Genomic DNA, 24,764 nt, shown 5'->3' with positions numbered 1-24,764 from the left:
AAGAGGAGTTGAGTATAGGAGCAAAGAGGTCCTTCTACAGTTGTACCGGGCCCTGGTGAGACCGCACCTGGAGTACTGTGTGCAGTTTTGGTCTCCAAATTTGAGGAAGGATATTCTTGCTATGGAGGGCGTGCAGCGTAGGTTCACTAGGTTAATTCCCGGAATGGCGGGACTGTCGTATGTTGAAAGGCTGGAGCGATTGGGCTTGTATACACTGGAATTTAGAAGGATGAGGGGGGATCTTATTGAAACATATAAGATAATTAGGGGATTGGACACATTAGAGGCAGATAACATGTTCCCAATGTTGGGGGAGTCCAGAACAAGGGGCCACAGTTTAAGAATAAGGGGTAGGCCATTTAGAACGGAGATGAGGAAGAACTTTTTCAGTCAGAGGGTGGTGAAGGTGTGGAATTCTCTGCCTCAGAAGGCAGTGGAGGCCAGTTCGTTGGATGCTTTCAAGAGAGAGCTGGATAGAGCTCTTAAGGATAGCGGAGTGAGGGGGTATGGGGAGAAGGCAGGAACGGGGTACTGATTGAGAGTGATCAGCCATGATCGCATTGAATGGCGGTGCTGGCTCGAAGGGCTGAATGGCCTACTCCTGCACCTATTGTCTATTGTCTATTGTCTATTGACTGTAGTCTGCATTCTGCCCAGGCAGATGTTTGGTAATACTTGAGGCAGTGACTGAAAAGCACAGCTCCAGCGAAGAGTATTGAATAGAATTGATCAGGAGAGGTAGAGGAGCGACAGCTTGGAATCAGTTGACTGTCAATGTTCAAGGACTCAGCAATGGACGTGAACAAATACACCACGGTTGTAAGCAATTTCATAAGGAAATGTCTGGAGGAGTGTGTTCCAGCATGATCATCCTGGTGTTCCCTAACTAGTAGCCTTAGATGAGCCATGATGTTCGCAAACTATTGAGGACCAGATCTGCAGCGTTTAAGTCAGGTGATCAAGGGTCATACAATAAGCCCACGAATGACCTCAATGAGGCCATCGAGGACGTAAAGAAATGCTTTCAGAGAAAACTGGAGGCTCAGATGGGCGCTCATCAGATGTGGCAGGGCTTGCATACCATTATTTCCTTCAAGGTGGAAAGAAGTAGCTCAAGTGATACTGACACATCATTCCCAGACAAGCTCAATCCTTTCTATGCTCACTTCAAAAAAAAGAACAATGATATACATCTGTGAAATCCCATATTCCTCGACCCTTCAGTGATCTTAGTCTCTGAGGCTGACGGCAGTAGATCCTTCATTATAGTGAACATCTCTTCCTGTTGGTGTGCCTGGCCACATTCTTAAAACCTAAGTGGACCAACTGGCTAGGTTTTTCACAGACATTTTCAATTTCTCACCACTGAATTCTAAAGTCCCAAGCGGCTTTAAAAAGACATTGATGATACTGGCACCATGGAAGAGTGAGGTGACATGCTTCAACGACTAACAACCAGTGCAAAAGGTCCATTGTAGAGACATACTTTGAGAGATTGGTTATGACGCATATCTACTTCTGCCTTAGTAATGATTTGGACCTACTTCAATCCGTCTACCGCCCACAACAGATTGATAACAGATGCGATCTTGCTGGGCCTCCACTCTGCGCTGGACCACCTGGACAACAAGAACATGTATGTTGCTCACTGACTACAGTTCGGTGTTCAACAACGTTATTGCTTCCAAACTCCTCATCAAATTCAGGTAACTGGGGCTCTGCTCATCGCTTTGCCAACTGGATCCTCGACTTCCTCATTGCCAGACCTCAATAAGTACGAATTGGCAACAACACCTCCTCCTCACTTTAATTGAGACTGATTTTGTGCAGCTTTTCTGTAATTCACCATGAAAGAAAGGGCAGGTCCCAACCAGAATGAAATACCATTCTCCCATCTGAGGGTGGCTGCCATTCTATCAGTCGGTAGTTCCTTCACCCCCAGAAAATCTAGCTGTACCAATCAAAGATCAGAAGATACATTTTGAAGCGTGCTACTTGGTTTCCTTATTAAGAAAAGTTTGTCTTTTATCGTGCCACCAAAGATCATCACTCTCATAAAATACTTTTCTAATGGTCAGAAGGCATTCAGTGAACTCTTAATTGATGTACATTAATTGAGGTTTGGCATTGGGATATTCTAAGAGAAGCTTGTTAAAGACTTGCAGATAGTTTCACTGATTATAGATGGAGTAACTTGAGAAAGTCTTCACGGAGTGTTTGGAATTTTTGCTGGCTACATTTCATCAGACCAAGGAAAGGTGGTTTCGCATCTAGAGTCATACAGTAGGAAAACAGCCGCTTTTGCCTGCTGTCTCTGCACCAACCATTACACCCTATTACACCAATTCCATTCTGTTCTGCCCAGATTCAACTTCTCACGTACACACTAAGGACAACTTATGCTGGCCAATTTTTCCGACTAGTTTTCGGGAGGAAGCAAGAGCATTGTGAGGAAAAACGTTATAGTTATAATGAGAGTATACCAATTTATTGTTGATCTTGATCAATTTATACACTGCGGTGAGAGGCTCAAAGAATGGTTTGGAAATATGCCCGCAGAGAGAAAAAGTATATATAACTGCCAACTGATGTCCTGTTAAATGAAGGAATATAGAAGTTACAAATCAAATCTATCCAGTGCCAGTTGGACTTGTAGAAACTTACAAATTTGGAACGTGGAATTAATAGTCAGAAAAGGCAATTAATGACTTTATGTTGCTCCCAATCATTAAACGTTGCAATTGTGATGCACTGTGATATCTTTGTGGAAGAGTTATGATCTACTTTTGTTACACGTCAACTTCTTGAAGAACTCATTAAATAATGTTCTGCAATTCAGACAGTTTCAGTTTGAACAACTCATGGATAATGAAACAAAATACGGGTTTAGTTCTCCTTACCAACCAGCTTCAGGAAGCTGGTGGCATGTTTGTATAATGAAGAAGCCATTGAAAAATCAGTTTATATTTGAATCATGTTGGTAGCATTTCACATGTTAGAGCAGAATAGTGTACTTCACAGCATGAAGTACCACTGCTGAAATGTTAATAAATGGAAGACAAAGAATGCAATTGTCTTTTTTAACCCATTATCGGAAGGAAAATGGAGAAGCAATTAAGCATCAAGAAGCTGTTCAACTTACATGACAGTGTTTGTGTACTGAAACCCCCCAGCAAATAGGAGGTGAGGAAAGAAGAAATTGAAGGCATAATGGAGGTATATGGGCCTTGGAATTACTGTATATATGAAAGTCAGAGAGAAATTCCATAGAATCCTCAGTGATCATTTTCATCCAGTGAATGATAACTGGGAGAATTGCAAAGCAGACTGAGACCAAATATGCTTTTGAAACAATTCTAACTATTGTGCATGAGGAATCCACAATAACGTTTTTGCCACAAATCAAGGTGAGATGAAATTTAGTACAAAATGTAATACTCCCAACTATATCTAACGAAGCCATGAATCCTGCACAAGCAACACCAGTGCAAGGCATGCAGAGGCCAATGACTTGATTCAATTTATAAATATGTTAAGTCATTATATTTTTAAAGGGCATGTAATAAAGGTTGTGAAGGATAACCTGTTTTAAGAATGTTACCACTTTAAGGATTTTGTCATGGTATTAACTGCTCCCTGAGTTGCAACAATGTAGAAAGTTTCAGAGAGGATGTCAGTGAAGAGCTTTGGAATAAAATACAGTAAACCCTCACAATAGGGGGATTGCACGTAAGGTCGTAAGGTCAAAGTGCGTGACGCACGGAGTCGCTCAAGCCGTCTGGAGGACATCACAGCTTCCAGCATACACTAGTAATAATAATAATAATAATGCATTTTATTTATATAGCGCTTTTCATATACTCAAAGACGCTTTACAGAGATTTTGAGAACATAGGGAAATTAATAAATAGATAAATAAGTAAATAAATAAATGAACAGAGAAAGGAGACAGAAGGTGAGGTGACCTTCAGTGGTTGAAGGCAGTACTGAACAGGTGAGACTTCAGTGATGTTTTGAATGTGGTGAGTGTGGAGGAGTCTCTAACGGTTTGGGGTAGTGAGTTCCATAGGGTGGGAGCAGCGATGGAGAAAGCCCTGTCCCCCCAGGATCTGAGTTTGGTCCGGATGTGGGGGGATAGGAGATTGGCACCTTGTACTTACCTTGTACTTACCTTGTAAAACCCTCCAAATTGGTCAATTTTTGTGCTTTAAAAAATTGTGGAAGTATGAGTAACCGTGAGAGATGATGCTGAACTTGCTCCGCAAAATGATGCTGATCAGGTTAATGATGAAGAAATCTTTGAACCACAGCTGCAAGTACACCATGAACTTCACATGGAAACACAAACACCAGTCAATGAGACAATGGACACATCAACACAAACAGAAATGTGTGCAGCAGACATAACAGTACTGGAAGCACAAGCAGACAACAACAATAAAGAGCTCGCTAAAGCAAGACAAGAAGCAGGCCAAATTAAGCTTACTGAAGAAAGCTTATCCAAGGACGACAAAAAGGTTAAGTACTACACATGTTTACCACCGTCTGCCGTTTTGATGGTGGCCTTCAAATATGTTAAGGACAAGCTCCCCACTAGACATTCATTAACACATTTTCAGCAGTTGCTGATCAACTTGATGAAACTCAGACTTGCAGTGCCTCATGAAGATCTTGCGTATTGATTCCTTGTTAGTGAATCCACAATATTGCGCGTATTCAATACTGGGATTGATGCACTTTACAGCATATCCAAGTTAATTGCTTGGCTTGAAAGAGAGGTTCCGAGGAAGACCATGCCCGTGCAATTTCGGCGGACATTTGGAAAGCGTGTGGTGATGATTATAGATTGCTTTGAAGTATTTTGTAATAGACCTACGGGTTTGGAGGTGCGTGCCCAGACTTGGTCAAACTATAAACACCAGAACACCATCAAATTTTTAATAGGCATAACACCATGTGGTGTGATTTCATTTTTATCTGTGGCATGGGGGGGCAGAGGCACAGAAAAAACAATTACACTTTCATCTAACTTTTTTGACCACCTGCTCCCTGGGGATGTCATTTTAGCTGATCGTGGTTTTGACATAAAAGATAATGCTGGATTTTACGGTTGTGAAGCAGAAATTCCTGCATTTACAAGAGGGAAAGCACAACTATCTGCGCTGGATGTTAAAAAACCCCGTGAAATTGCACATTTACGCATTCATGTAGAGCGTGTGATTGGTGAATAACTTGGCTCATCAACATTCATTATGAATGAAATTGTAAGTAATTGTCAAAGCTTTGAATAACAAACACAGAAGTTAAAGTGCACTTCAAAATCATTAACATTAAACTTAAACTTAACTGTTTGAAAAAGAGACTGTCGTGTGAAAACGACCACAAAATGTCGTATTATGTGGTTTTATACAGTGCAATGCAAGACTTGGTATTTCTGTTCTGCGCAACCCATGACAATTGAACGGATGCTGGGACAGAAGACCTTGCTGATGTCCATGGAAAATGCTGAACTGCAGTACATGGGTTGCCCTCCAGACGGCGTTGCGTGGCAACAGCGCAGGCCAGAGGGCATGACCTGGCCTACCGTGCAACCACCCTATAATGGACCGCTATATAGCAGATCTCGGTTATAGCAGACCGAGGCTTCGGTTGCACTTCCCCCCTCTTTTGCCAATTAACCAATGAGTTGGTGCCATGTGGCATGCTTCCGGTCGTAGCAGTAGAGAGAGCAAGAGCAGCACGAAGGCGGTGTGGGTACCGGGCCTGTCCCTGGCGCACCGTAAGTGAGGCCGGGCGATTTGCAGCGTCCGGCATGTGAATTCCCCCAATTCTTCCCTTTTGGCCTTGGGTTAAAGTTTACACCCCCCTCTCTCGGTCATAATAACGGACCATCCCACCCCCGTGGTCCGTTGCAGCAATAGTTTACAACACATACATGAGCTCCTGATACCTCATGTCATCATCGGCAGTCGCTCGAAGCGAGCATGACTGTCCTCTCCATAGAGGACGCCTGTGTGTGACTTTGTTTAACGTGGGGAGACTGGTGCACAGACAGCCACCACACGGTCCTTGACAGATCTGGGTCAGGATCCAGTGCATGGAGTCCAAGACGACCGGGGCCCCTTTTCTGCTGCAACCTTCATCTGCCTTCCCAGCCATTGTGACGCTCCACTAAAGTCAACCATCATCCTCTGCCTGTTCCACCGTTGAGGTCTTGTTTGATTGCTCTTTGTCAGGGACCTCCCCCTTGAACACTGCCATGTGTAACCCTACCAGGAGCATAGCTCCAGAAGGCATCGCTCTCAGGATCTCAGGACTACACAAGCTTCTGCACCATGACTAGGTGACAATACACGGAGAAGTACCTCATGTATGTAAGTGTGTACATTCTGGAGTAGAATTTGTTAGATGGTAAAAACCCACAGAATACACATAGGCTATAACTTCTATCAGTACCCATCAAAAGTTGTTCAACTTCCATGAGAGTGTTTGTGTACTGAAACATCCCAGCAGAAGGATAGTGCTGGGGCAGACCTCTGTATTACATTTCCTTAGATCTGCTTGCGGTTTGGACCCCACTCTCCAACTCAATGATGTAAAAGGTCAGTGAGTACAAGCCTGAACATCAGTCCCAAATGAGTAATAGGGAGGTGGGGATGAGCAATTCTGGACAGTGAACTAGGTCCCGAAGAAAGCTTTTTACTTTACCTTGATTTTGACATTTATAGTAGTCATTCACTCTGTTAATAGGAAAAGGAAAATGATAGACTTTCTTCCATCCTGACATTCCACTGAGATGTTAATAATCATTTTTCCTACATGATAATGCAATTTAAAAAAATTAAAACAGTAGGTATTATATTATGTTACATGTTTTGTTTTTTAGGTTTCTGGATTTTACAAGTTCCGTTCTTACACTTTTTCTAAATTTTTAAGATTATTTTATTTTGGTCGGATAATAAGTTTGGTACGACTTCTGCGTATCTCCAACATGATGAGACACTTCAAGGAATGGGAACTGGTAAGGAAATTTAATGTCAAAGATATTTTTGATTAATGTATAATTTATCTAGACCATTTGTAATGATGGTATAATTATCACCACTAAGCATATTTTCATCTGTACCTAACTTTTTAAAAGAAAAACACCTTCAGTTTCAGAGTTGAAATGCTAATACACAGCATTTGGTGTGTGTACTTGGTGTGTGTACAGTATTTGATGAGTGACTAGGACTACCACTCAATGAAAAGGAGAGAGAAATTTATTTGAGTGTTGGCAACCGCATTTTTCAGCTGTCAAAGATAAATTTGTAGCAGAAACTGATCAATTGTTTGATTGTCTGTAATTGTTAAATGGTCCAGTGAAGAAATGGGGAAAAAAGGGTAAAAGAACAGTTGAATATCTGAAAAACTCCAGATACTTGTTTCTTATTTTCATTAATGCGTTGACTTTTATTTCTTGTGACTGAACATTTTGGGAACTTCACATCTCATTATTTTGTTCACAAGAGATTTGGGTACTTAGTCCTCATCTAATTGTGAAGAGTCCTGCATTTGAGTGACCAGAGGAAATAGGTTTTGGAGAATACATCTCAACAGTTTTGACAACCTACAGTAGTTTACCTTGCACCTGAAGCAACCTGTAGGTTGAATGTCCGAGGACAGCACTGTGAGGTCATTTTGTCAATTCCTATCTTGATTCTTGGATTGGTAGGTGTAGAATTGGCAAAATATATCAGTAGAAACATTTACATTGCAAATTTAAAAAAATTAATTGGATGAAATTCAGTCTAAGTGTGTCTGGAAGCTATTTCAAAACATTTAGATGGTGAAATTTGACTGTGATTGCTTAAGATAAATACAATAGAGTATTGGATGCCATGTATACCCATCTCCCCTATTCCAGTGAATTTAATGGAACTGAATTTTTGAAGGTAAGTGCAGCTGATGCTCCCACGGATCAGAAATAGATGCTTTTCATAACATCAGAGTAATAGGCAGTGAGGGGCTTATAGTGAGTCTCTGATGTAAAACCAGTAAGCCAACAGATCAGAAAGAGCTTCATTTATAATACTCATTGCATATAGACATTGAATGTTGTAGGTGCGTTCAGTTATTTAAGGACATTATGGAACAATCTCCTAATTGAAATAAAATTAAAAGACTTAATAACACTAATGCATGTAGGCATGTAGTCTATGAATGTTGCAGTTGTTTAACGTTACATTTCAACATGCTGCCCACACTTGGCTGAATAGGCCGAAGCTTCAGTACTTCATGATATTGCAAATTGATGCCAGAATGGACTAAGGTTTGTCAATGAGCATGTCCAGTGGTTGGCATTCTGTTGCTTTGTATGACCAACTGCAAATAATATAATCTGTGCTTATTATTAATTGGAAAGCAGAATGTGCATTTAGGAATAAAATTAGCTTTACAGTAATGATTAAAACCTTTCCAGGAGAGATTAAAATGATAAACATTTACTTTAGACCTTTCATTGATTTTCACAAACAAGTATTTTTAACTTATGCAGGCAACAGATCTAAATCTGGAACCAATGCAGTTGCTTCTGCGTACTATGTCTGTTTGCTTTATAATGCTAATTGTCTGCCATTGGAATGGGTGCCTTCAGTTCTTTATTCCTATGATGCAAGGATTTCCTGAGAAGAGTTGGGTGGTAAAAGCAAATCTCACGGTGAGTAATATTTTCATTTTCTAGACTGATTATTTTTATTATTCCCATATCTGAGGAAAAATGTGCTGGCGCTAGAGAGAGTCCAGAGGAGATTTATGAGAATGATCCCAAGAATGAGTGAGTGAAGATATGATGAGCGTTTGACAGCGCTGGGCCTTTACTCGCTGGAGGTTAGGAGAATGAGGGGCAACCTCATTGAAAGTTACCAAATAGTGAAAGGCTTGGATAGTGAATGTAGAGAGATGTTAGTGGGAGAGTCTAGGACCCGAGGTCCTAGATCACAAGCCTCAGAATAAAAGGATGTTCCTTTAGGAAAGAGATGAGGAGGAATTTCTTTAGTCAGCGAGTGGTGAATCTGGAATTCAATGCCACAGAAGGCTGTGGAGGCCAAGTCAATTGATATTTTTTAAATAGATTCTTGATTAGTACAGGTATCAAGGGTTATGGGGAGAAGGCAGGAGAATGGGGTTGATAGGGAGAGATAGATCACCCATGATTGAATGGTGGAGTAAATGTGATGGGCAGAATGACCTAATTCCTATCACCTATGAATTTATGAAAAAGTATATTTTAGGAATTGAGGGTTAATTGAAAAATAGTCTAACAAAATGTATTTGGTTTTAATACTTTATATCCATATTTCTCCATAACTTTCTTGTTTAACTGAAGTTCCATACATGTTTCTTTATATTGTGCTGGATACTTGGTTGGATAGTTTTCTTTTTAGAGCAATAAGTATTTGGTTGTTATATGTTTTATTTATTAGATATGTTACATTTGTATAGTTTACTTCCATGGTATTTTCACAAGCATCTGAGAATCAAATTCCATTACTTTTCTTGTTCTTATCCAAATCTGACAGTTATATCAATGGATGAAGTCTTCCATCCTATATTAGTCCAAATAGGATTGAAGTATTAAGTACAGCTCAGCAAATTTACAAAATGTGTTTTTATGCTAACAGGTCACCTCAACTAATCCTAATTCTTGTTGCTTTCCCTCTTTTTTTTCTTTTTCATAAAATGTGGTTAAAATTTTTACCCTACGTATTTCGGTGTTAATCTGGAAAACCAGATGACCCATTTGTCGGAAAATAATTTTGAAAGCCTTAACAAATCTTAGATATGGCACAATAACCTTGTGTGCTTCCTGATTTTTTAAATAACATGCAATGAAATGTTCATCTTTGATATCTGGCTGGGTACATGACTCGACTTAACTATCTGTAATGGCTGGCAATCCCTGGAATTTCTTGTTGCAATTCCAGGAACTGCTGGAATATTTTCTATGAGGCAAAGCAAGTAGTTCACACAACAAGCCATGTCCATGACAGTAAGCCCTTCATGCTGTCCTACAATGTTGATAATACTAACTGAAGCAGCTTTAACCAGAAAGGTGAGCTAAACTTCACCAATATTTCATGGAGGTCTGACTGTACCTGGCCAATGGCTAGGTAAGTATTGTTTGTCGATCGATCCCCAACTCTGCACCTATCCTTTAACCAGTGATGTATTAATACCATTCCATTCATCTGACTCATCATCCCTGCAGTGCTGAACCTCTTTCAGTTGATAATCTTTTTTTCCTCTAAATGATCCCCCTGATATTTTCCTCAACAAACAATGCCCAGGAGCGAAGAAGACTGCAAAAAGTTGTGAACATTGCCCAATCCATCATGGATTCTGACCTCCCCACCATCAAAAGGATTTACCAGAGTCACTGCCTCAAAAAGGCAGCCAGCATCATCAGAGACCTTGGGCCTGTGCTTAATATCTTGTTCTCACAAGTCAACAATGATTGCTGCATAGCCCTATTTTAAGGTGCTTCTTGAATGTTTAATATGTTATATACTTCGGTATTCTAGAGCCAACAGATTACTTGCTCTAGTACATTAATTTTCATGTACCATTTGTCATAATTATTCGCAATTTAATGCCATTTATAAATGTTGATGTTACTATTTTAATTCCTCAGTTCTGATTATTTTTGCTTATTGAATATAATATTCAATTGCATATTGAATTGAATATTGAAGCCAACTTTATAAACTATTTTTTTCTTCCTTGTGGTTACATTTACTGTGTCATTGTCTTTATTATGTGCCTTATAATTACCAAATATTTTGTGAAAATGTATTATTACACTTATTTCTTTAAACAATTCTACAAAGTCAAACTTAAAAGCCTCCTTTTAAGACTTTGCATCAAAGATATCGAATGACCATATCAATTGAGTTTCATACCGTTTTTATGTTGGAGGAACAGATGTAAATTCAAGTAGTTTAGTAATCCAGACAGGACCTCAAATCAAAACTGATGGTAATGGTAGGAATGTAGTTTGTTACTGGATCAGTGATCCAGAGACCTAGAATTAATAATCTAGTGAACATGAATACAAATCTTATTATTGCAGCTGCAAATTTTGATTTAAGTATTTTTTAAATGACTCTCCCCCGACCTCTTCTACAAAACAGTGAGTGTTGCTCTCCTTACATCACCCCCCTGATTGACCCTTCAACGATCTACACCATGATAATTTCTCTTGACGCCATCTTTTCCTTTCCCCCTCATCTTCGGTTGAGTATACTTTCATCCTGTCCTTCAAGCTATCTCTGACTTTCCCCTCCACCTAATTCCTATTCACCACCCTTTGCCTGCACAATTAATTAAATCCTCAACTTACTGAGCAGACTTGCACAATTCACCATGAGGCAAGGTATTTTAAAGATTATTATGGACCAGATTTTGGATTACTATATAGGTACAAGGGAACATGGGGGCATGTAACTTGCTGGTTCCCTTTCAGGCAGCCTCTTCTTGACTGTCTTGTAACATTAGCTAGCTATGGTGGCCATTTGTGAAATGGTTGCAATGGTTTCACAACACTAAAGCAATGAAAACTGCATGAAAATAATATCTGGCACAGGAGCACAATTCCATTATTTTGAATGGACCAAAATGGCCGCAAGGCACGTTTCAAAAATTTATTTAGTTTGCTTAAATGTATCGAGTTTTTAGTCTGAAAAAGGGTCTAGACCCGAAACGTCACCTATTCCTTCTCTCCAGAGATGCTGCCTGTCCCACTGAGTTAATCCAGCATTTTGTGTCTACCTTCGATTTAAACTAGCACCTGCAGTTCTCTCCTACACAAGAGTTTTTAGTTTTTGAATGCCAGGAACTGAAATACATCCATAAGCTGCATTAACCGAGAGTTTGATAGCTGGCTAAGCCATGAGCAATTTTTAGTAAGCTGTCAACTTTATTTTCGGCTGCTTCATGAAGAGGCCTGATACTGCATTGCTTCAACCATATGATAGATTTATTATAGCGTCATTATTTAGGAATGCATGGTATTTGTCACTAAATTGACATAACTAGATTTGCGAAAGCTAAATTCATGCTTCCTGCATAGGTCTGCAACAAAAGTGGGTAGTAGGTAGTTCTGGGCTATTAATTTTGTACTTTTTTGCACAGAGGATTATGTTTTATTTTACAGGAAGCATGGTGGGCTGATCAGTACTCAGCAGGAGTACTTCGTGCCATCTCTCACACTCTAGGCAACAGCTATGGGACAGGAGGTTTACCTACAGGTATCAAAATTGTTAAACTATCAGGTCTAAATTTAAAAGAGCTCAAGCATACTAATGGTGAATATTTTTCATTCTAGTCCTGTAGGGGAAATTGATGTTCTATTTCTGAGTAATAAGCATGAAGCATACAAATAGCCAGCTTTGTACCTATGTTCCTGCATTTATTGTGATATCTTGTCTGACTTCAAGGAACAACTATAACAACCATAACATCTAAGCTTACATATACATGGATATTCAGTTCTTTAAGACGTTGGTGAGACTGCGTTTAGAATATTGTGTTCAGTTCTGGACACCATGTTATAGGAAAGATATTGTCAAGCTTGAAAGCGTTCAGAAAAGATTTACGAGGATGTTGCCAGGACTAGAGGGTGTGAGCTATAGGGAGAGGTTGTAGGCTGGGTCTCTATTCCATGGAGCGCAGGAGGATGAAGGGAGATCCTATAGAGGTGTACAAACTCATGAGGGGAATAGATCGAATAGATGCACAGTCTTTTATCCAGAGTTGGGGAATCGAGGACCAGACATAGGTCCTTGGACATAGGTTCAAGATGAAGAGGAAAAGATTGAATAGGAATCCGAGGGGTAACTTTTTCACACATGAGGGTGGTGGGTGTATGGAACAAGCTGCCAGAGGAGGTAGTTGCAGCTGTGACTATCCCATTGTTTAAGAAACAGTTGGACAGGTACATGGATAGGACAAGTTTGAAGGGTTATGGACCAAGCGCAGGCAAGTGGGACTAGGGTAGCTGGAATATTGTTGGCCGGTGTGGGCGCGTTGAGCCGAATACATTCCACGCTGTATTAATCTATGACTCTATACGTATACCAAAGGAATGCAGCACTGTCTTTGAGAAGTACAGTCTATTTGATAAGATATTAAACTGAGGCATAGTGTGAATATCAGTCGGACATAAAGGTCGCATTGCATCCTTGGAAAAGAACATGGGAAAGTCTTCCATTGACCAGGCCAAATTTGATTCCAAACCTGTATCACTAAAACTGATAATTGAGTTGTTACCAAACTACTTGTACAAACCTGATGTGCACAAATTGGTGACCATGCCAATATCCAATATCCCAACAGTGACTATAGCTCAAAAGTATATCATTAGCAGTAAAATATTTTGGAAGCCCTGAGGTTGTGAAAGAAATGGAAGGTTATTCTTCATTGTATGGTCACCAAACAGTTGGCACAGTGTATTTTCCTACATTATGGTTCACACAGAGGAATATGATCTCACATAAACATTGTATTTCATGCTTCTTTTCGCTTTACATTCTGTAATTTCCATTAAAATAACTCTTTCAGTTATATAGTCTCAATCTGTCCTTCAAATTAGCTTTCCTAAATCAACATGTTAACATGACTTTATGGAAAATTTGGTTAGTTACTAAGGTTAGAAGCAGGAAATTGCAACTACATCAATTTATGAATTGGAGTAAATAAAAGAGGGTCTCACAATCGTCTTCGAAAGCTTTGAGAACCCCAAAAACATGTAAGAGGATTTCATAGTCTTTGTCAAGGCCAAAGAGCTGGTGCTGCAAAATTCCCTACTCAGTAGTTAGATAGGTTAGGTTAGATAGACACAAAATGCTGAACTTAGCGGAACAGGCAGCATCTCTGGAGCGAAGGAATGGCGGATGTTACTGGTCGAGACTATTCTTCAGACTGAGAGTCAGGGGAAAGGGGGACACAGAGAAAAGGAAGTGTGAGGCGTGAGAAAAGTGTAAGGATGAATTTTTTCACACATGGAAAATGTAGAATAGATTGTTAGCTAGGAGAAGATGACAACGAAGCATACAAAGATAAAATTTAATCAGGGGTACCATCAGGTTGGTCGGAGAACTAGGAAGGGAGAGGGATGGAGAGAGAGGAAAGCAAAGGTCACTTTAAGTTAGAGAAATCAATATTCATTCTGCTGGGTTGTAACCTGCCCAAGTGAAATGAAGTGCTGTTCCTCCAATTTGCATTAGTCCTCACTCTGACAATGGAGGAGGCCCAGGACAGAAAGGTAAGTATGGAAATGGGAGGGGAAGTTAGTGTTTAGCAACTTGGAGATCGTGTAAGCCTAGGCGGAATGAGTGAAGGTGTTCAGCGAAACAATCACCAAGCCTGCGCTTGGTCTTGCCGATATACAGTGCATTCAGAAAGTATTCAGACCCCTTCACTTTTTCCATATTTTGTTACGTTACAGCCTTATTTTAAAATGGATTAAATTCATTTTTTAATCATCAATCTACACACAATACCCCAGAATGAAGAAGTGAAAACAGATGTTTAGAATTTTTTACAAAGTGATTAAAAAGAAATAACTGAAATATCACATTTACATAAGTCTTCAGACCCTTTGCTATGACACTCAAAATTGAGCTTAGGTTTATCCTGTTTCCATTGATTATCCTTGAGATGTTTCTACAATTTGATTTGGTCCACCAGTGGTAAATTAAATTGGACAGGATTTGGAAAGGCACACACCTGTCTATATAAGGTCCCACAGTTGACCGTGCATGTCAGAGCAAAAACCAAGCCATGAAGACGAAGGAATTGTCCGTAGACCTCCGAGACACGATTGTGTCGAGACACAGATCTGGGGAAGGGTATAAAAAAAATTATTCAGCATTGCAGGTCCCAAAGAGCACAGTGGCCTCTGTCGTTCTTAAATGGAAGAACTTTGGAACCACCAGGACTCTTCATAGAGCTGGCCGCCCGGCCAAACTGAGCAATCGGGGGGGAAGGGCCCTGGTCAGGGAGGTGACCAAGAACCTGAAGGTCACTCTGACAGAGCTCCAGTGTTCCTCTGTGAAGATGGGAGAACCTTCCAGAAGTACAACTATATCTGCAGCACTCCACCAATCAGGCCTTTATGGTAGAGTGGCCAGAAGGAAGCCATTCAGTAAAAGGCACATGACAGCCCGCTTGGAGTTTGCCAAAAGGTACCTAAGGGACTCTCAGACCATGAGAAACAAGATTCTCTGGTCTGATGAAAGCAAGATTGAACTCTTTGGCCTGAATGCCAAGGGTCACATCTGGAGGAAACCAGGCACCGCTCATCACCTGGCCAATACCATACCTACGGTGAAGCATGGTGGTGGCAGCATCATGCTGTGGGGATGTTTTTCAGCGGCAGGATCTGGGAGACTAGTCAGGATCGAGGAAAAGATGAACGGAGCAAAGTACAGAGAGATCCTTGATGAAAACTTGCTCCAGAGCGTTCTGGACCTCAGACTGGGGCAGAGGTTCACCTTCCAACAGGACATTGACCCTAAGCACACAGCTAAGACAACGCAGGAGTGGCTTCGTGACAAGTCTGTGAATGTCCTTGAGTGGCCCAGCCAGAGCCCGGACTTGAACCCAATCGAACATCTCTGGAGGGACCTGAAAATAGCTGTACATTGACGCTCCCCATCCAACCTGACAGAGCTTGAGAGGATCTGCAGGGAAGAATGGGGGAAATGACCCAAATACAGGTGTACCAAGTTTGTAGCATCATACCCAAGAAGACTTGAGGCTGTAATCGCTGCCAAAGGTGCTTCAACAAAGTACTGAGTAAAGGGTCTGAAAACCTATGTAAATGTGATACTTCAATTATATTTAATTACTTTAAAAAAAATTCTAAACACCTGTTTTTGCTTTTTTATTATGGGGCATTATGTATAGATTGATGATTAAAAAAAAAGAATTTAATCCATTTTAAAAATAGGCTGTAATGTAACAAAATGTGGAAAAAGTGAAAGGGTCTGAATACTTTATGAATGCACTGTAATCCACACCAGGAACAGCAGATACAGTAGGTGGCATTGGAGGAGGTGCAAGTGAACCTCTGCCTCACCGAAAAGGACTGTCAGGGTCATTGGATGGAATCGAGGGAGGAGGTATAGGGACAGGAGGCATAGTTACAGTCCTTTCAGGTGACACAAAGGTTCACTTGCACCTGTCCCTATACTTCCTCCCTCGACTCTGTCTAAGGACCCCGGCAATCCTTTCAGATGAGGCAGTCGTTCACCTGCACCTGTCCCTATACTTCCTTCCTCGACTCCATCCAAGGACCCCGATAATCAAATATAATAGAGCAGAGCAAGAGCAGAGCCATTTTAGTAAGCAAAATCCACTGTCCGTTATGCCTCGCAGTGTAATCAGTGTTTTGGGGAACAGTATGTGTGATGATACCATAAAAATGCAGAATATATCTCATCTATCAATTCACAGATTTTTGTTATTTTTCTTTTAAAATGTTTCTGCAAGTTTTTGCCTACCTAAATGGCACCATGACATACTACGGTTTTTAGGGTCAAGTGGTCTATCTTGCTCTGCTCTATCATCTTTGCCGATAATCCTTTCAGGTGAGGCAGAGGTTCACTTGCACCTCAAACTTATCTGCTGTATTTGCTGTTCCAGGTGTTGATTCCTGTATATCGGTAAGACCAACCCTTGCTTTCCCTCTCTCTCTGTCCTTCCCCCACCCTAGTTCCCTGATTAGTTTCATTGTCTTTCTGATTAATTTTACTGATTGTATGCTTCCTTGTCACCATCCCCTCGGCTAATAATGAACCATTCTACATTTCCTTATTAACATCTGCTTTGATCTGTCCTTTTCACATCTTACCCTTCCATATCTCTAGACTTCCTCTCCCTGACTCTCAGTCTGAAGAAGGGTCTTTACCCGAAAAGTAACCCATTCCTTCTCTCCACAGATGCTGCCTGTCCGAGAATCACGTGTTGCAATGGGTTGCCTCCCTTTCCTTCTGATAACTGATCAAACTTCTATTAATTGAAGTCAATACACATAATTCATGGACCAAAAAGAAAATTTGTTATTTAAAATATTTTACTTTAAAGACTTTCCAGGATTGGGAATATTTTGAGATTCTGGTTGATTTTCATTAATGTTTTAATAACATGCATGAATGTACAATTGAGGAGACAATGAGCACTTTTCCTAAAGGTGACATTTCTTTAGTTCTATTAAGGAAAAACCTATCCTCCTCTCAAAAATCTAGCAGACGGATTTCAAATCTATTTTTGATAATATCAGAACCTTAGAGATAGTATTTATGTTATTTTGCAATATATTAGTTGCAGACATTATGTGCAACTGAGAGGATAATTTTTTCAACAATTATTATTCACGCAATAAGATATTTTTCATTGAACTATTTTGCAGAGTTATCAGAGGTTGCATTTACAGTGGTCAGTATGATTTCTGGAGCCCTGATGCATACATTAATAGTGGGAAATGTGGCGGCAATGGTGTTAAATGCAGACGCTCCAGGGCGCATGTATAGAGAAAAGGTTTGTAAAAATTAATATGGAGAGTTTGTGTCGATCTGGATATAGATATAACCAAGGCTCAGATCTCAATGCCTCACCTGATCTTTCTAGTTATGGAGGGTCTGTCTTGTTGGCATGAATCCTCTTACAGTCTGGTGATGTGGCTCTGAGCCTTGAACAATGTATTGGAGAAGCAGTGCACTCAAAACCTCCCAGAAAGCCTTTTACAATGGACTTTACAAAGTTCCAACCCTAGCTTTGAGCATTCAGGAGTTTGAAATGTTCTTGAATATCTGTTTAACATAGAAACAGAAAATAGGTGCAGGAGGAGGCCATTCGGCCCTTCGGCCCTTTGCGAGCCAGCACCGCCATTCATTGTGATCATGGCTGATCGTTTGGAAACACAGAGTATTAAAAACAAAATAAAGAATTTAAAATGGTAAAAATCAGTATTGTTAACAATAAAAAAATCTCTAGTACTTAAAACACTTTTCAGTAATTAAAAAGATTAAATCAACACATTTTTTAAAGAATAGAATTTTTTGTTTCCCTTTGCCTTCATTTTGCCTTAACTTGGCACCGAATCAAAGAGTTAAATCCCCAGCTGGGGAACCTTGGCAAGATGGAGCTCGGCCATTGGGCAACATGGGGATTTCAGTGGCAGATATATTAAAACATATAGGCCAAATAATAAATACGCTTCAGGACTTCTGTGCTTGAGGATGCATCCTTAGAAAACCCAGGTTTGTTGGAGTAGAAATAGAGGAAGAAGGGCGCAGCACATTATTGCTTCAATCCCACAAAGTACATGCTTATATAATGGTACACAAGGGCACCACAGGCTAAGCAGCTAAATACCTGGCTCTAGCATGCTGCAGTCAGGCAGGAAGAAAAGATCTGCTGCACCAGGTCACCAAGAGGTGATACCACTTCCCCTGGCAAGATTTGCTGCTGGAGGAACTTAACTGATCCAGCACCAGAGAAATGGACAGTCGAGAAGTCTCGACCCAAGCCATCAACAGTATTTGTACATTGCCCAGTTACCACTTGACAGAAGTCTGGAAACTAATTAACATATTTCTAGACACTGATTGGTACCTCAATGTGTACATATATAAAAATATATTTGTTTGAAAAAGGTCAAGGTTGGATCTGGGCTGTGATGGCTGCTTGAGGAATTTTGGCTCTGGCTCAGGGATGATGAGCTGGAGTCTGACACCCAAACACTTTGACACTTCAGGAAAGTAGAGAATTACCTGGACACAATATTCCAGGTGGCAGTCACATTCAGTTTAGAACGCCTATAGCAGATATTGGTAGAAGAATCAAAGTATTGATTTTGGTTTACATTTCTGCAGAACTAGAGTCTAGGTCCAAAGTGATTTACATCCATTGAAAGATGGTGTAAATTTATAATTCAGAGTTCCCAGCTTGTCTATGCAGATAGTCTGAAGAAGGGTCTTGACCCGAAATGACATTCCTTCTCTCCAGAGATGCTGCCTGTCCCTGAGTTACTCCAGCATGTTGTGTCTATCTTCAGATAAACCAGCATTTGTAGTTCCTTCCTATGCAGTTAGATATGCCTCTTTTGTTAATGTAAAGTAAAATTAATTCAATAAATTATCCAAATTTATGTTGCATTTTATTTTCAGTATGATTTTGCACAAAACATTATTGCAGAAATTATTACCCTTAAGGAAGTGGAAGAATTTTATTAGTCACTTATGTGAAGAGCTGGCTCAGTTTATTACAAAAGGCTATCGTTTAGACCTAAGCATTTTAAAGAATTCATGTATTTAACTAAAGGATTAAAGTTTAAACAATATTTTTTTTATTTTTCAATGTAGTTATGTCAAGTAGAACAGTACATGAAAAATAGGAGACTCCCTCAGAAGTTAAGGATGAAGGTTGCAAAATATTACAAAGAACGCTATCATGGCAAATGGTTTAATCAAGAAGAAATTATTACTGAATTGTCGGAGTTCTTGAAAGAGGTAATGAACAGTGATTAAAATGCATGTAATATGAAATCTAGGAAATTGTAGGATTTAAAGAAACTTACAAAAGTTATAATATTTAAAAAGCAATAATTTCTTTTACATGAAAATAAGATAACTTTTTCAAAAGCATTTCGGTAATGGTAAAACCATCTACAACATGGAATTCAATATCATCAATGGGATTAATTAGTTTTAGTGAGGCTCAAATATTTTACCTTATAGTTTCCACAAAATTTGATGTGTTTTGGAAAATGTAACAAAAATAATCCCAAGATATTCAGCATTCAATCAAATCCTTGCTCTGCAAATCCAAAATAATTGTGTCCCTGGCCTGAGGAGAGCAGCTTGAGTGAAAAACATAAACGTCTACTATTTTAAATAGTTAACCTTGAAAAATTAGTATCTTTCACCGTGTCGGCAGCACTAATCTCACTAAGTGTGATTATTCCCTTGAGTCATGTTCTACCATTCAATAAGATCATAGCTCATCGTGTCCTGACTTTCCCGCTCTTTCCTGTTAGTCTTAGCCCAAAATTGCACCGCGTCAGGTCAGGCCAGTTCAAATATCAGCACTTAATTGCACATGGAAAAGCATGTCTGACTGTCAATTTAGTTATCACAAATTATTTGAGCATACCCTCTCCAAAATCAGTAGTTGTAATACATTGTTTATTTTATTACAGGATATTTTGACTTTTCTATGCAGAAATCTGGTCAATAATGTACCACTGTTCAATGATGCAGATCCAAATTTTTTGAAAGCTGTAATCACAAATCTGCAATACGAAGTCTTTCAGAAAGATGACGTGATAATAAGGGAAGGTGCTACAGCGGAAAGGATGTTCTTCATTGAATCTGGTATTGTTTCAGTGGAGACAGCATATTATCAAAAGCTGCTTTCTGATGGTGCTTATTTTGGAGGTTTGTAACACTAGATCTGTGATAGAAATGCTGCAGACCCTGCAGTGGAAAAGTATTCATGGATACCTGTGAGTTTAATTGAGACATTAATAATTTTTAAGATGATTATCAATTCCACTTGATCAACTTCAAATGGTGTTCCTCTTAGCATTCCAAATCTTTAGAATTAAAGATGTAGAGAAAAAATCTGATCCAAAGAGCTTAACCATTTTTCCCTTCCTTGTACTATTCTTGTACATGAGGTTATACCTTGTATTTTACCTAACCTATAAAAATAGTACCTGGAATTTCCATTTGTAAGTCAAAAAGATGAAATGAGAAAAAGTAATGTAAAAATAGAAAAATATGGGGATAACATTTCCTTTTAAATTAGTGGTGCCCAAGTGATTTAGCCTTAGGATTAGTCAACTTAATGAATCTTTTTTTTTAGGCCCCCTTGGTAATGGCTGACCATGGGTGATGCATCCTAGATGGCTGCTTGCTCCACACCTCAGCTAGAGCAGCGTCGCTTGTGGCTGAAGAGACCAAGTGACCTGACTGACAGTCTCTGTCGCAAAGGTCACATTTGTGTGTGGTCTTTGGTTTGTTGATGTTGTTGCGCTCCTTTCTGCGTGCCCGCTTTTCTGCCGCTGCGTTCATCAGTTTCTCTTCCCCCGTTTTGAGATGTTGGTTCAGGGTACCTCTCCACCTTGTACGGTCAGCTTCAAGGCTCTCCCAGGACCCCACATCGGTGTCGAGCACCTTCAAATCTCTCTTGCAGACATCCTTGTAACGTAGCTGGGGGCGGCCGATGGTTCTCCTCCCAGATGTTAGCTCTCCATAGAGGATGTCTTTTGGAATACGGCCATTCTCCATGTGGTGGACATGGCCCAGCCACCGTAGCCTGCGCTGCCTGAGTAGAGTGTACATACTCGGAAGGCCAGCGCGAGACAGAATCTTGGTGTTGGACACTCTGTCTTGCCAGGATATACCCAGGATATGGCGGATGTTTCTAAGGTGGAAGGTGTTGAGTCTTCTCTCCAGTCTGGCATATGTAGTCTGTGTCTCACTGCCGTACAGCAGCATGCTGTTGACACAGGCGTTGTAGACTGCTATCTTTGTCTTCACTGTCAGCTTTGGATTGGTCCACACTCGAGTTGTGAGACGAGCGAGAGTTGTAGCTGCCTTCCTGATCCTCTTGTCAATCTCTGTGTCCAAGGAGAGGTTGTCGGTGATGGTGGAGCCGAGGTACGTGAACTGATGGACGGCATCGAGTTCGTAGTCGTCGATGGTGATGACAGGCGGTGCCTCTGTATCCTGTCCCAGGACGTTCATTTTCTTCAGGCTGATGGTCAGCCCAAAGTCCTTGCAAGCCCGATAGAAGTGGTCCATCAATGACTGTAGTTCCTGCTGGGTGTGGGACACAACTGCTGCGTCATCGGCGAACAACATGTCTCTGATGAGAGCTTCACGTACTTTTGTCTTGGCTCGGAGGCGGGTGAGGTTGAAGAGCTTGCCGTCTGATTTAGTACGCAGGTAGATCCCCTCTATTGCGGTGGAAGGATTCTATCATGCTCTGCAGTTTTGGTGGGCAGCTGATCTTTGGGAGAGCCGTGAATAGGCCATCTCTGCTGACGAAGTCAAACGCCTTGGTGAGGTCAATGAAAGCAATATACAGGGGCATCCGCTGTTCTCTGCACTTCTCCTGGAGCTGGCGAAGGGAGAAGACCATGTCTACTGTTGACTTTCCAGCTCGGAAACTGCACTGTGACTCTGGGTAGACACGTTCTGCCAGCTTTTGCAGGCGGATCAAGATGACCCGAGCAAAGACCTTGCCGACGATGTTGAGGAGGGAGATGCCTCTGTAGTTGTTGCAGTCGCTTCTCTTGCCCTTGTTCTTGTAGAGGGTAATGATCGTGGCATCCCTCATGTCCTGCGGTATAGCTCCTTCTTGCCAGCACTGGCAGAGGACTTCAAGCAAAGGAAGCAGTAAGGTATTCTTGCAGTGCTTGATCAGGTCAGGGGGAATCCCATCACTGCCTGGGGCCTTGCCTGAGGCCTGGCTGTCAATGGCCTTGCTGAGCTACCATCGGCTCTCCATCTAACTCATCCATGGTCAACAGGCACTCGATGGCGTCAAGCGCTGAGGAGGACACAGTGTTCTCTCTCGAGTAGAGGTCGGAGTAGTGTTCCACCCACCTCTCCATCTGCTGGCATTTGTCTGTGATTACTTCCCCAGTGTAGGATTTGAGGGGGGCTGTCTTGCTCTGGACTGGTCCTAGTGCCTTCTTAATGCCATTGTACATTCCCCTGATGTTCCCTGTTATGGCGGCCGTCTGTGTCCTCACTAAGCTGTGTCCAGTACTCATTGGCACAACGCCTGGCAGTCTGCTGAACCTTACTCCTGGTAGCCTTGAGGATCTGCAGGTTCTTCTCATTGGCTGACCGCTTGTACTTGGCTAGGGCGACGCGCTTGGCTTCGATGACGGGAGTCATCTCGGTCGACTTGGCCTCAAACCAGTCGTGTGCCTTGAGATCTTCTTCCCAAAGCTAGCCAAGGCTGTGCGGTGCATGGTGTCCTGCAGAGTTTCCCACTTCTCTGTTGCAGAGTCTCCAGGATGCGAGGTGCCAAGTTCTCTCTCAAAAGCCTCTGCAAACTGTTGCACGAGGTCTGGATGGGGCATCTTGCTGTCATTGATGCGGGGTTTCCCCTGCTTCTTGGTATGGTAGAACATCTTTGGTTGCGGCCTGATCTTGCAACACACCAATGAGTGGTCTGTGTCACAGTCCACACTGTGGTAGGAGCGTGTGTGGAGAACGTTCTTGAGGGCGGCACGTCTGACTAGGATCAGATCCAGTTGATGCCAGTGCTTTGAGCGTGGGTGCCTCCAGGAAACCTTGTGCTGGGGCTTTGTCTGGAAGTACGAGTTGGCAATGCACAGGTCATGGTAAGTGCACAGCTCGAACAGTCGCTGTCCGTTCTCATTTATTTTGCCCACACCAAACTGCCCAAGGCAGGAAGACCATGATTCGTGGTCTGCGCCCACTCTAGTGTTGAAATTGCCCAAGAGAACAAGTTCTTCCTTGCTGGGGATGCTGCTGATGATGGATGCCAGGTTCTCGTAGAACTCGTCCTTTGTGTCTGATGTGGAGGACAGTGACGGGGCACACACGCTGATAAGGGTGACTGGGCCTGCGGTGGTGTTGAGGCGGAGAGTCAGGAGTCGCTCTGAGCCATTTCTGCCTGGTTCCACCATGTTCAGCAGGCTGTTCCTTACTGCGAAGCCTACTCCGTGCTCTCTGGGCTTGTCAGAGTCCTTCCCCTGCCAGTAGAACGTGTAGTCCTTCTTCAATTTGCCCGAGTCTGACAGCCTTGTTTCCTGAAGGGGGGCTATGTCCACGTTGGGTCTCTTGAGCTCGTTGTTTATGACAGCTGTTTTCCTGGAATGGCTGAGGTCCTGTGGGTTTCCAGAGAGGCCGGTCATCATTGTCCGGACATTCCACGTTCCCAGTTTAAGAGCTGGTCTCTTTTGATGTGTTCTTTTGATGGCAGGTGCGATGGTTGCGATCTGCTGTTCGGATGGTTCCTAATCCCCGTGCACCCAGTGAGGATAGCAGACCGTGGCGGGACAGCACCTTATTGGCTGGGGGCTGCCCAGCTTGAGGCGGGCAGTAGCTGTCCAATGAAATCTGAAAATCCCTCCCAACTTCGGGAGCAACCCCTGGCGCCTCGCTTTACGCCAATCTAGCGATGACTTATAACCGGTAACTGTTGCTCCCCGTGTTGTGTCAACGCCGCAGGCGAAGCTGGAGTGTCCTCTCCAGGTTGTAGGTGTAGGTTTGCAGAACCAGGGGTCACAGCTTAAGGATAAGGGGGAAGTCTTTTAGGACCGAGATGAGAAAACATTTCTTCACACAGAGAGTGGTGAGTCTGTGGAATTCTCTGCCACAGAAGGTAGTTGAGGCCAGTTCATTGGCTATATTTAAGAGGGAGTTAGATGTGGCCCTTTTTGCTAAAGGGATCAGGAGGTATGGAGAGAAGGCAGGTACAGGCTACTGAGCTGGATGATCAGCCATGATCATATTGAATGGCGGTGCAGGCTCGAAGGGCCGAATGGCCTACTCCTGCACCTATTTTCTATGTTTCTATGTTTCTATGTGTGGTCGGATGCAAGCCTGGGCGATGTCATATGAAGGACAGGCTGTTGCCCATGCAGCACGTCCCCCCTCTCCACGTCGCTGATTGATCCAAAGGAACAGCAGAGCCGTTACAGTTTGGCACCAGCAACGTCGCAGGAGCTGCCA

The 24,764-nt window shown here is 41.8% G+C and overlaps 1 protein-coding gene across 1 annotated transcript in view; it reads left to right on the top strand.

Annotated features, from left to right (window-relative positions):
* LOC144598647 (potassium/sodium hyperpolarization-activated cyclic nucleotide-gated channel 1-like) overlaps positions 1-20,488 on the top strand; it is a 34,234-nt gene extending 13,746 nt beyond the window's left edge. The window contains exons 4-9 of the mRNA XM_078408857.1: positions 6,887-7,021; positions 8,537-8,698; positions 12,194-12,287; positions 17,453-17,580; positions 19,407-19,553; positions 20,243-20,488. Of these exons, the coding sequence (XP_078264983.1) occupies positions 6,887-7,021; positions 8,537-8,698; positions 12,194-12,287; positions 17,453-17,580; positions 19,407-19,553; positions 20,243-20,488 (912 nt within the window). The remainder of the gene's footprint in view (positions 1-6,886; positions 7,022-8,536; positions 8,699-12,193; positions 12,288-17,452; positions 17,581-19,406; positions 19,554-20,242) is intronic.
* Positions 20,489-24,764: the final 4,276 nt, after the last annotated feature.

This window comes from Rhinoraja longicauda, chromosome 12, assembly GCF_053455715.1.
Source record: "Rhinoraja longicauda isolate Sanriku21f chromosome 12, sRhiLon1.1, whole genome shotgun sequence".
Lineage (NCBI taxonomy): Eukaryota > Metazoa > Chordata > Chondrichthyes > Rajiformes > Arhynchobatidae > Rhinoraja > Rhinoraja longicauda.
Note: the sequence above shows the minus strand (reverse complement) of the source record. Positions and strands in the feature narration are given on the sequence as shown.